The sequence below is a fragment of the Falco rusticolus genome, chromosome 1 (genome assembly GCF_015220075.1).
Source record: "Falco rusticolus isolate bFalRus1 chromosome 1, bFalRus1.pri, whole genome shotgun sequence".
NCBI lineage: Eukaryota > Metazoa > Chordata > Aves > Falconiformes > Falconidae > Falco > Falco rusticolus.
In genome coordinates this window covers 63,967,532-63,981,264 of record NC_051187.1, presented here as the reverse complement: position 1 = coordinate 63,981,264, position 13,733 = coordinate 63,967,532, and the positions used below count along the sequence as shown (strand labels likewise).

Here is a 13,733-nt window from a genome sequence, read left to right as displayed (position 1 = left end):
TTCTGGGAATCTGCCTTTATAAATGCTTACAAAGGATGTGTAATTCAAATTTGTTACTTTCAGCTTGTTTTCAGTATTTTTACCTTGTTTATACTGAGAGAAAATTTTTGTGAGCATTTGCTGAAGCAGAAATTGTAAAGTTTAATTGTTTCATAGCCTTTCTTCAGCACTTATAAAGAAATATATATGTGTATATATGTATTAAAAAGTGTATTAAGACCACTGTGTAGACTTCCTGAATATCTAAAGAAATCATTGAGTCAAACTTTAACTATTAAAAGGAATGTTTACGTTGGTGACAGATGTTAAGAGATACTGTCTAAGGACTTTTGGGGTGCATATGAAAATCTGAACTCCATAGCTTGCAAACATAATTTGTTGCAGAATTTTTCAATGGTGGTTGTGTTTTTGTAAGGTGCAGTTTTGTTTGTTGTTTTTTGGTGGGGTGTTGGGTTTGGTTTTGTTAAACATTAAAGTACAGTTAACCAGGATGCATGTAAAAGGTAAAGCCACCAAATTATTTGAATAATAAATCAGAATCTGTTAATTTAAGATTCAGCTTTACTCAGGCAAAGTAGAATCATTGAGTGGTTGAAAAGAAACAATGAAACTATTTCAAACTAGGTTATATTATTAGTTATGCACATTCATGTTACTCAGACGTGTTTCCAAACAAGTAATCTAAATTCTTCATGAGTTACGCAAAACACAGTATCGATGGTTTGTTGCCAGGTTACAGTCTTTCTAGCTGTGCCTAATTAATGTTCCTGGAGAGGAGCAGTGAACACCTCTTGTTCATGTGTGATTCAAAGGCAAGCAGTAGTTGCTAAAACTTTCTGCTCTCCTTCAAGGCTGCAACCAAGGATTATTTATATTCTGAAACAGTATAGTTTAGTCTGTGCAAATCTGCAGATGCAAGAAGTCTGATATGTGAGTAGCTTGCGTTGTCAGTGATGAGCTTTAAATTGCCGTGGAGTTGAAGAGCAAATCATATTTCTCTGGGTGGCTGTTGCACTTTTTTCCATAGAGGCGTAAACAATGCTTCCTGTTCAAAGTGTGTATGTGGTACAAGTAAGGAAGGCTAGCACTTTTCCAGCTCAGTTTATTTATCTAAAATATTACTTCTATTAAAAGATAGATTACACACACTTGTTAAAACCTCACACTGCCTGCCACAGAGTGAGTTAGTTCAAGAGTTAGAGTGCAGTGCTTCTCTTGGCATTCCGCCCTGTTTATACAGAAGAGAAGCTGACATTTCACTTGTGCGGAAGGAATCTCATTCCATTCCTTCTTTAGAAGGAGATTGTTTCGAGGAGTTCACAGGATGGAGATTTTTGTCTTTTCAGCTGATGTTTTAAGTGCTGAATAGTTCCTTGTCTCTGTGGCAGGACATGCTTGAAATCTTCAGTGCTTAAGGATAGTTTGTGTAGAATAAAGACTGGTGTGATACTGTGCTGTCATTGTTTTGGTTTTACCAAGTGGTTATTGCTTGACTGATCAAATAATATTAAGTTTTATTGACATAGCATTGTATGCTATTTCAGAAGAACTGAGGCTTAAGGTTCAGTTGTCCCTTACACATTGGTGCTTGGTAGAGGTTTGAGTTACAGTAGCGCAGCAGCCTCCAGGAAAGAAAGAATTTATTCTTGGGAGTTCAGTAGGTTACATGTTTCAAAATCTTCACTTTATGGAACTCTTTATGGCATGTAGGGTTGTGGCTGAACTTGGCTGCTGCTTCAAGGCATTTTCCTATGTCAGACTACAGTGGTGGTCAGAAGTTATCAGAAGAAAGTTAAGAAGAAGTTAACAGTAATACAGATAAATTGGCTAGATGATTTTTCTTTTTTAATTGCTCCAAAAGTGGAAAGAATCTGAGCTATGACACTGGTCAAAATTAGTAACAGAATAAATTTATACTGAATACTACAGATGGATGTAGTACTTGTAAATAGCACACTCCAGTCTGCTGTATTCTGTTTTATCTTGTGCGGGTGGGTACCATAACTATTAATAAATTTGCTTTTTTTTTTTTTCAAGTCACCTTGCTGTCTATTACTATGTCTGACAGAGAGCATACAGTGTAGAAAAAAAAAATCCCATACATAACACACAGGATTGCACTTGCCAACTGTTCTGATTTGACTGTGCCTCTAGAAGTTACTCAAGGGGAAAACGAGGACAGTAGAGTATGGATGTGTTCCCCTTTGAAACCTCTGGGGACTGCTGAGAAGCAGACAAGCACTGCATCTTCTCCTATGCCAGATGCTCTTTCCTGTTTTGGTTTGTTTTCTTGCCTTTTTTATTTTTTTCTTTTTTTTTTTTTATTCCATCAGCTGTATTATAGCCTCTGTATTTATAAAGCTCAGGAAAAAGCTTATCATGTCATAGCAGGTAATAATCTAAGAAAGAGCAGTGTATAGCAGGAAAGACAAAAATAGAACATATAAGAAGGGACGAATAGGAACAAGAAGTCTGCCAAGGAAGTCATCTGCATTCATCTGTGTTTGATCTGGGTAGTGTTGAAGAGCTGCACTGTCAGTAACTTGCACCAAAAGGCAAAGTATGGGTTGGAACAGATGATATTTTAAATAAAATGACCCAGGCATAAATCAAAAGGTAATTAAAGTGGAAAATACCAGCTTTGTAAAATGTTTTTGTTTTTCTGGCCTATTCTGGTTGTGCAAGTGTGGAGATTTTTAGTAACAACCTGAAAACTCTGTTCTGAACTGCTTAACAATATTAGAAGCTAAAGTATGATACTATTATATTTAGTGGCTTGGTTGCTTTGTATTTTAAGTAAAATCTTACTAATCAACGAGGCTGATATGATATCTTTTTTCATTGTTTTAACAACAACTAAGCTAAGTCCCACGAAATACAAAGGAGAAATTTGGGCAGAAAAACTGAAAACTTCTGGGAGTTGGGGTTCTTTGGACCCTTGTCCACATAAAAAGCTAATTTCGTAAATATTAATAACTTTCTGGAAAATATATGTAGCCTATCTAGAGGCAGCAGAGATTCAGGTAGTGAACTGCAGTATGTGCTGAGCATTTCCTCTATTTTATTTTTGATTGGAAAGATTGTGCAGACCTTAATGATAGTTTACACTGCAGTGACTTACTCTTTAGAATTCAAGACAAAGTTGCAGTCTCTGTTGGTGAGTTGGCAGAGTAGTGCCATTGAGGAACAGCATGCCTTTTGTTTATAACAGGCTTAATCCACTCAGTTTTAAAACTTTGATTTGGATTGGTTGTTGAAGGTCATATTTGATCAAAACCTTTGTTGATGCAATTCTTAAAATACTGCTGGTTTTCTTTTCCCCCCCCAGAGATGGCTTTTAAAGCAGCTGAAGAAGCTTTTTGATTTGCCCAGCTTATTAGAATTTAGATTAATTAAGTTTGTAATCAGATTTCAAGCATCGTGTTCCAGGCCAGGGATTTCTCTTAGTTTGCTTCAAACATCACTCCCAGGACAAATTCTGCTAAACTTCATTCTCATGCTTTGCTGAGAAATGATTGCAGGTTTTGATTTCCATTACAGAATCATTAATATTGTTAATTAGAGTTCTCATGGATAAGCACACTTAAGGAGGATCATCCCTGGGAATTGGGAGTATTATAGTTTGAGCATTTGTTAATTAGATAGAATTGGCATATGTAAAACTGTCAGATTTTAGGTGGATTTATATGTTTATTTTTGTTTTAACAGTGTCTTTGGTTGTAGTGACTTGGGCTGTGGGATTTAAATTGAAAGTAATTTTGGTTGTTGTTGAGAGTGGGGTTAACGTCCTGATTTTTCCTCAGTTGCTATATTTGTAAACCAGCCCAGCCTGTTCCTTTCCTATAATATTCACTTAAGACTTTTGCCTTCTTTTCATGAAATTGATATAAAAGTCCTATTGCATCAAGTGGGAACAAATCTAGTCTAAAATGTCAGATGTTAATATTGTCAAATCAGTTCTAATACCCTCTTGCAGATGACTGGGTTGTATTTCATCAGAGCTCTTTTGTACTCCCCTCTGGTGGTTAGTGACTGAATACAATATTTTTTTTATCCTGACCACCTGAAAGGCTTCAAGATCGCGTACCCAGCCAAGTTAAAAATGTTTTTTGAATCCTTACTTAACCATATTATTTGAACAATAATATTTACAAATGTTCGGTGTTACCATACGTGCTAAAGATACTTCAGTGGTGCTCTGTGGAAGATCTCTCTGCTTGTCTTGCTACATAAAAAGCAAATGGTTTGTAAAAGTTAAAACTACCAAATTCCCTCAACATAGAGAATGGATGGAAAGTTCACTGATTAAAGATTTTCTGTGAATGGGAGATGAGTTAGAGCAGAGGGTGGGGCTTTTGCAGCATTAAAGATGGAACAGAAGCACTTAAGCTGTACTCCCTAAGTGTGCTGTGCATCACTTGGAAAAGTGAAAATGCTTTCTAGGAGACCAAATACACTGTTGAAACTGATGGTACTGATCAATATCTCACTGATGCTTAATGGATCTAGCCGATTGTGAGATTAAAACAAATCAACTTTTACTTGGATTGTTTTATTACTACTTTTTGATACATGAGTTCTCATAATTTTTCTCTCTGCTGTCTAAAGAACCACAGTCAATGTTTGCAAAAGCAGAAAGCTGGTACACCAACCAATTACACTTGAAGGACTGGTTCTAGACTTGTGATTTGGTAGGATAGCTATTGTTATCTTTGTTTAAAAAAAAAAAAAAAAAAGGAAGAAGGTAATCTTAGTTAAATTTTTCTTTGGGCTTGTGGTTTTTTCCTATAGTAGACTACTGAAGTTTACATGCATTTGTATTCATTATTGTTGCATAGAAATTAAAGATGGGGTTATTAGTGTTCTCATAGGCAAAATCAGGAAAGATTTAGTGTTAAACTTGCAGAAGCAGAAGCAATTTCAACTGGAGTAATGAGAAAAGGATGGTGGTTTGTAATTACTGATAGAGGATCAGATTGTACAGTAACGTTAAAAGGGGAAAAAAAGACTATGCCATATAGTTTTGTGCATTTAGTGTTGATTGTATTTTGTGACATAAGTGCTGATGCAGAACCAGAAGAAATTCAGGTTTTGGTAGTCAGAGCTTCCCCCCATCCCCAGGCATGTGCACTGGATCAGTATCTCTTCTATTTTATTGCTGGGTGAAAGCAACAGGAAAACAGCTGAGTCACACTAATAGACCAGTTGTCCCTTCCCTTGCTGGGACTGCAGGCTTGAGTCTGAAGAAAAACTGCAGTGGGGTGGCCTCTCCTCCATGCTCACTCAATATGGGAGGAGTGAAGGGAAACTTTTGCTCCTGGTCTTCCTGTCTGCTTTTACATGAAGAATGTTACTTTGAATCTTCATTTTTAATATTCTCAGAGTAATCCACTTATGTGTGATGTCCATCTCTACTAAGTTTTCCAACTTGTCTATTCCATCTACTTTAAAAAACCTCCCTGTACCCCACTAACAATTTAAGTACCCTGTATGCCTCTAGGAAATGTTCATTTAGGAATTACTGTTGATTAGTGTTGAACAGTTAAATAGATGTTTTTGCATATCTGGCTGATCATGACATTGTTTTCTTAGATGTTTTATTTTCAGCACATACAGAAAAAACATATGTAACATTTACAACAATTCAGGATCTGTTGGGTGAGAAACGTGAGAAAAATGGGAAAATAATTTTAGTGAATGAGATTTCGTGTTACTTTGATTAATGCACACTTAGAGTGTGGGTGACCCTGTAGAAAATCAGAGGCATTCTGAAAACCAGAGCTACCCTGTTGGGTAAACATCTGTGTTGTGTGGCATGTTCAATGGTCAGATGATAAGATTACAAGCCTTTCATAGAATGTTTCTGCAGAAGTCAGTGTAAAATACACAGGAATATCGTCATATGTGCAGATCTAATTTGAAATTAAAAATGAACCAAAGAATAAAGTTGCCCTTGTATGCTGTATCATACTGTTATTCATTCTTCCTGTAATCTTTTTATTTCTTTTTGAGATACTCTTGCTACTGGTTTTTGGTGTGGTACTTTTTTCCTGTTTGTCCCTTGTGAAGTATGTGACTTAAGAGAACAGACACTTGAGAACTCATAGTCCACAAAAGCAAAATAGGTTCAGTCTTCTTTTTCCTTGAGGTAGGCTTTGGTAACTAAGGTGGTAGAATCTGTAAATGCCAGGTAAGCTGATTGCATGAGGAGAGCTGTATTACCACAAGAGTCTCTTTTTATGTTTCTTTAAAATCAGGCAAGTCTATCTTAAAATTAATCTGCCACTTCTGATGTAGCTCCTATTAAGAAAGCAGGACAAGTTTAAAATGATAATGGTTGCTCAGTTCAGCATAAGCCTGGCCCCTGTGTTCTGCATGGATTGCAAACAACAGAGCAACATTGATGGAAGCCTTGCTCAAAGGAGATACTCTAGTCTTGTGTTTGGTAGGATATGGAAGCTTTACACAATTTTGCAAGGCATATGTGGAGTCTAGTCAAACGTAAGATGAAGAAGTACTTGCATGCCACATCCAGCATTTAGGTTTAGAAGTGAGGCCGTGTTAATTAAAGAATTTATTTGCTCCCAGGGAAGTCTCTTCACTGAAGTAGAGAGGTGCAAAAGGTGTAACGTGGGTTACAAAAATAGAATCCAGGTAACTGGGCACTCTAGGCTGCGTGCCCATTTTTAAGAGCAAATTTAGGTACATTAACAATCAGAGACTGTGTAGGTAACCACAGCACAAATCCAAGTGACTACATAGGATTATTTTTTTTAATATTAAAACTGCCATCGAAAAAAAAAAAATAAATACAGAGATGAAGAGACTGGAGTTGTAAAATAACAATATCCTTAAAATTAACACCTTGGCTTAGTTTTCTGATGATGTTCCTCTGCAAAAATAAAGGAAATTACAAAGCTACCCACTTGCTTTAAAAAAAACTTCTGTAGACTGTATGCAATGCATGTGTATTTTCAGATTGCAGTGCCGCTCCTTTTTATGCAAGTTCTGAAGCGTTTGGCACTATATAAAACCAGTTTCCACACTGACATCTGCTGGTAGTTTTGAAATGCTGTGTTGCTCAAAATGCTATATATGGGTATTTTTCAGGTCTAAGCATTAGATGCTATCACCTCCAGCCCTTCTGAAGGGATCTTATTGATATACTAAAATTTCAAATGATCACCATCAGACTTTATGCAGCTTCCCACAAGACAAAGGAGTAATGAATAAATGAGTAGTTTCTCAATAGTTATCTCATTTTTCTCAGCTGGTATAATGCATTTAAAAAAGTATGAAGTGTGTGAAAGACATGATACTTAGAGTTAATTCCTTTCCTGAAGAACTCCTGTAAAAGTGCAATGGCATAGTTTTATTGAGGTCCTATTTTACTGATGGTATATGTGGGGGGGTGTGTGGGGGTGTGTGTGTGTGTATATGTGTATGTTGTGTGGAGTAAACAAGCTCAGGAGAAGGGCCACATCATGCATAGTCGCATTATGTGGCTGTATCCAGAGTCCAAAACCAGCTGTCATGGTGATAGTTTGACTCATCTTGGCTCAAATCCAGATCATACTGTGGGTATCAGTATAGCAAACAGTATGACAAAGCCCTTCAAGATTTCCACAGAAATGGTTACAAGGGATTGCTCTGGCCCTCACCCTGACATGTATCAGGTTCGTTTTAAGTCCTCAAATCAGGCAACCTGTAAGAGCGACTGTATCTGGAAGAGGAAAGTGTGAAGTTTTATTGTACCATGGCTCCATGAATCCGTTTAATATTCATCTCCCCTCGTATAGGTTATGCCATGTCACGTACCCTTTTGACACATGCATATTTTGACTGTACCTGTAGTATAAGCTGCTTATAAAAATAGATCTGTATTTCCTTCACAGTGGATAAAAGCTTGATCCTTCATTCTTTATATAGTTCTGGCTCGGACAAGCTCCTGTAGACTCAGCAGATGTGTTTTTATGAAGTTTGTGAATTGTGTAGCTGTACCATAAATGGTAATTTATTTTATGTGTATAAAATTGAGCTAAGGGCTGCTTTCCATTGCCAGAGAAATGGCAGCCATTGGTTGCTCCTAATGCTACAAAGATTAGCTTCAGGTATAACTTTTTTTTTTCTTTCCTGTGTGAACCCAAATAAGCAGATTAAGAAAATTCAGTTAAATAATTCATTTGGGCACATAGATAAGAATGTTTCACATTTAAGTAGCTGCTCATTAATATGAATAATGGTAAACAGTTCAAGAATTAGGCATCTAAATCAGATAGTTTAATATGGTATAAAATTCACTATAATCAATGATGAATAAAGAGGGTCATTCAACCCCCAAGAGACTGTGAATTACTCATTATATTTAATCTTTTAGGCAACATAGCTTTTATGAATAGTGCTAACTGATCTAATAAATCACAAAGGATGTTGAAAAGGAAACTAATATATTGTTCTAATATCTGTAATGCATAATTGCTGAAAACTGTTGTAGTAATTTTATGTTTTGTGGCTTCAAGTTAGTCTCAATATGTTTGTGTATATTAACACAGATTGTAAAATCAATGCCAGTTATTTTGAACTTTTATTAATTTAGTAAGCTTGTTGCTTCCTGTATTTTTACAAACTTCTGCCTATTTATTGAGCATTTTCTATCTATTTTTCTTCCTATTAAACAGGTATTATTGAGACTGCAGATCGCCTGGATCGTGAGACTACTTCACATTACTGGTTAACTGTTTATGCAACAGACCAAGGAGTTGTGCCTTTATCCTCCTTCATTGAAATCTACATAGAAGTTGGTGATGTTAATGATAATGCTCCTCAGACCACAGAACCAGTTTATTACCCAGAGGTCATGGAAAACTCACCTAAAGATGTATCCGTCATTCAGATTGAGGCATTTGATCCAGATTCTAGTTCAAGTGAAAAATTAACCTACAAGATTACAAGTGGAAATCCACAGGGATTCTTTTCAATAAACCCCAAAACAGGTAGGCACAATACAGTGTTTTATTTTACGTATGAATGGACATACTTGCGTAAATACATAAACCAGGCAAAATCAAGATCTTTGGTTTAACATTGTAACCATGCTTTCACAATAGTTAGGAGTTAACCTGGTATCTTGGGCTGTGTCAATACTCATAAGTTATACAAACAAGTAGAAGAGGATTTGAGAGTGAAGCAGTTGGTTCAGAGTACTTGACATCCACATTATGCATGTTTTGAGAAGGTTTACTTCAGAGTAGCTCGGCTCTAGATTAGTCAATGCCCATTTGCTTTTGTAGTGTAGTCAGTACACAGTAAAAATACATATGTTAGCTTAGTTTCATCCAAGCTGTTTTTAGCAGTCTGAGTCTTCCAATTTTCATGCATAGTTGTGGAGGTTTTTTTGTCAGGCTTTTTATTTTCTGGTAGTGTTAGTGTAAGCGATTGCAAGCTATTTATTAACGGCAAACTCACTTGTCTTACACTGAAAAGGAACTGTCTTTGTAAGTAACTGTTGCTATTGTGAGACATATAAAATCTGGAAGATAATTTGCAGGTGTGGCTGTTATGTAATGAATAGAGTCTGAGTTCAGTGATTGTTTCAGAAGCTTCAGAAAAACACACTGAGGTTTTAACAGGGAATTATAAATACAAGAAACAAGTGTCCTTTTAGTAACTCTCAACAAATACCAAAATGTGTACAGGGCACAGAGACAGGAAACAAATAAGATAATAAATTTTAACTGAAGTTACACAGCAATTTTTAAAACAAGATTGCTTGCCATCCCTTGCTTCTGAATGAACGTAGAGAAAGTAGTACATATACTGGATGTTATTTCCACAAATCTTTGCTAATGTTGAAGAATGGTTTGGGTTTGATTAAATAATATTTTGTTGGGTTGGATGCTGCTTAGCTTTTCATATGTTGCATTTAGGTACTATTTCACAGTACAAATTACAGGAGATACTTCTGATTCACTCAGCCAGAAAGTTCTTCTTAGAATCTGGAAATTTTTAGACTAGAGGTGCTGTAGAGGTGTAGGGAGTGACTTATATCTGTACGACAAACCCTGTAATTAGAAGGGAGCAATAGAAGACATTAATTTAGCTCTTGCTTGTTGGTGTAGGGAATTTCAGGGGATTTAAAGAAGCAAAAAATTGGGTGAAAACCTGTTTTGAAGGCTGGATTGACACTACGGCCTTCATTCTCTTTCACAGCTGTTTCAGCTCGATCGGCTGTAATTGCTGTGACAGCAAAGGTCTGAATGCAAACACAGGTATGTTTGAGTAATTTCTGACAATGCCTTCTTTGTCAGCATGTGCTGCATCTGCTTGTGAAGACATTGCCGAGACAAACTTATGAAATAACGATAGCAAGAGAAGATCTTTAGCATAGTTAAAGCCTGTAGCTAAATACTATATTTACAGAAGTGGTTTTAGAACAGAGGCTGCCTGAAGAAGTAAAGCAAGAAAAACTCAACCAGTCTTCTAAAGTGAAACTCTCTGTGCTTTATTTCTGTTTGCTTTTCTCTGCTTACACATGATGCAAAAGAAAAAACTTTCTGCTCTTGTATCGTCACCCTTTCTGTTCTTGAAAAGTACTGTTTGCCTGCTACTTTTCTGTTTCTTGTCATCTCAATCAATGATCTTGATAAAAATGGGAGTAAGTTGGATGAAAAGAACTGAATGACTGCAGTGCTCAAATTGCAAGTGGACATAAACTCTGCCTACTAAAGGCTGAATTTAGCCTTTAGTGTATAATTGGCCGAATATTTTTGGGTGCTGTTTCCTTATTTTTGTCTGTAACTTATTTTCTTCTGGTTCTTTCCTACTTCTCTCTGCCTTCTGTATCAGTGTCATTTAGGTTGGGAAAGACCTTTAGATCATCAAGCCCAACCGTTAACCCAGGACTGCCAAGGGACCACTGAACCTTGTCTCAAAGCACCACATCTACATGTATGGGTTTTTTAACGACTTCCAGGGATAGTGATTTCATCACCTCCCTGAGCAGCCTGTTCTAATGCTTGACCGTCCTTTCAGTGAAGAAATTTTTCCTAATATCCAATCTAAAACTTTCCTGGTGCAACTTGAGATGCAGCATTTTCCAGACGTTGTTTTAAAAAAGGCACTTGCGTGCCTCCCTTCCCTAAGTTTTGGGAGGAAGAAACCTCTTTATTCCTGTTTAATGGATAGAAAAATTGCGACAGAAGGAGATTGTGACCTGTCTTCAGACAGAGTTTGTAGTTTTCCAAAGCAGGAGCTTACTGCTGATCTCATTTATGTTAGAAAGGGAGCTTGAGGGAGCTCAATACACTAGATGGTGAAGTGATAAGGAGCACTTAATAGAAAGCTAATAAAGATTTTCTGTCAAGAGAGTTTCTTACCTGCCCTTATTGCAGCATGCATACTGTAGACAAAAGCAGTGCAGTCTGGAGTCCTTCTCAGCTCTGTTAAAGGGGTGGTGGGATGGGGGGGCACAATAAACCAACCAACCAACTGAAACTAATGAAATAATTTTAGAGTATAAACACTGAGAGGAAAAGAATCTCATTCTGATTTACATTCAGCAGGAGAAAATATTTTTTAAACTATAGTTAAAATCACAAGGATAGATAAATTCTTTGGTGTCTATTACCGTTAAAATTGTAATGCAAGATAAGCATAATAAACAAAGGAGGGGAAGAGATGGGCAGAGCAGAAGGGAGACCTCTTTGGTTTGTTTCTGTTGTGTTCCCAGAGTGCACTCAAATAAGTTCAATTGATATTAAATAGCTAGTGCATGTATATTTTTTCTTACGATATACAACACTGGATTTCATGCAGTCTAATGGCTGTCATGTCTTTCCTGTACATGTTCCATTTGAAACTGTCAGTCTGCAGTAGTCACTCGCATAGTGATTAAGATGAGTTTTGACTGAGATGATCAGGTTCATAACTTCCCAAGTCTCTCTTCTGTCTATTAGAAATCAAATACACTTGACCTGAATAGATCTTACATAGGGTGAAAGCGCTTTCACTAAGATTGGGATGTTAAGGAGTTGAAAAATCACTTTAAAAGGCACTAGTTATTGTAGTTATAACATGGTTTATTTTATCTCAGTGACTTAAAATAGAGCTCACCTGAAGAGTAAACTTGAGGAGAATTAGTGAGACCAAATCCTGTCTTGTTTGCTTATGCAGGTATGTTACCCTTGTTGGACCTTGTGGGGCCATCGCACTGTAAGGTGTTTGTCAAAGGAAGAGAAACCTTCACAGGGCCTCAGGTTTCCCTTCCAGCCAAAGGGGAGATAGGTCTGGAATATGAATCAAGTCTTTAACTGTATCCCATTGTACCACTGAAAGCGACAGTAAGAGTTAAGTGTGTGTTAACATTGATTACTTTGGGCTGCTGTGCAGCCTCAAAGGCAAATTGAGAACTCTAATGGCATTCAGTCTGAGTGAAGGGAAGGCTGGTGTTGGGATTGTTAAAGTATGTGATGAGCGTTAAAGATACATTTCAGCTGATAATATGTTGTTGTCTCCTCTCCAAATCAAGGATCCATCTTTTTCTGTCTCTTTATAGAATTTAACACTATGGTATTGTGGTCAATGGCTAGAACTCCCACATATAATAATACGGACTGTAAATAGCAATAACCTATACTGTTATTATTACATTATTACAACAACCTGTTATGTCAAGTAAAATACTGCTTTTTGTTCTCTGGAAGTAGCTAATTAATTTCTAGAATTGTATAGGCTCCAAACTAAGATATGTCTGGTTTTGTGCAATAATACTGAATTTTTAGATGGTAAACCACTGATGTGGACCTATGTAGGATATAGTTAATCTTCCACAGAAAGAAGAGATTTCTTTTCAGGACAAGAACTATTGACTGACTGATCAGTTTCTCAAAAATGGTACCAGCTGAAGTAGTATCTGCCATGCTTCTTACAGTGATCAGTTTCCAAGTATCCTCTTCAGTAAATGTTGATTGGCACGAAAAAAAAATCAATCTTATTTTAAGTATATATGAAATCATTCAGTTAAAGAAACATTGCTGAGTTTTTCTTTGTATGCGGAAATGCTGTTTCACTTCTTGGAGCAGGGTATGTAACACAGTACATCATAGGACATTTTATAATCTCTTCAGATACACCTTCATTAAAGCAAATTAAAAACAGTTCTCTTTAGTTTTGGAGTTTCCATGTAATGAAAAAACTCCTGTATGTGTGAGCTGGCCAGGTGGAATATAGTTATCATAATACCATTTGCAGGAAAGAATTGCATAACTTTCATGCTCAACCTGAACATAACTGTAGACAATATGTAACTGTAGACAAATATGTGAGTTACAATGACTACTTTATATCTGCTTAACTTCTCGCAAAATAGCTTACAATTTAATATATAAGTAAAACTCCTAGAGTTCCAAAGCATTTTGATATGTTTAGATGGAAGGAGATGGCAGAATTTTGCTAGCTGTTCAGAATATAGCTCCTGGGACTGTATGGTTAATCTTGCCACTTAACCCTAGAGCTGTTGCACTGAGGATCAGAAAGATTTGCACTTTTAGCAACACCCATGTAAAGCAGAGGGTTATATAACAGTAAATATACTCTAGTTTTTGTGCTTTGGTGCTCACAATGTGCAGTATTTTTTCTGGTATGTATAATAGAAAATAGCTTAGTAGTATTTGACTTGGGTGTGGTTTATTTGCTTGTGAGTTATTCGGATATTTTTCTTTTTACATATCATAATT

At 36.5% G+C, this 13,733-nt stretch overlaps 1 protein-coding gene across 6 annotated transcripts in view; it reads left to right on the top strand.

Moving 5' to 3' along the window:
* FAT1 (FAT atypical cadherin 1) overlaps nucleotides 1-13,733 on the top strand; it is a 112,143-nt gene that overhangs the window by 29,649 nt on the left and 68,761 nt on the right. For all 6 annotated transcript variants that reach the window (XM_037381786.1, XM_037381778.1, XM_037381812.1 and 3 more), the window contains exon 3: nucleotides 8,679-8,993. In XM_037381786.1, the coding sequence (XP_037237683.1) occupies nucleotides 8,679-8,993 (315 nt within the window). The remainder of the gene's footprint in view (nucleotides 1-8,678; nucleotides 8,994-13,733) is intronic.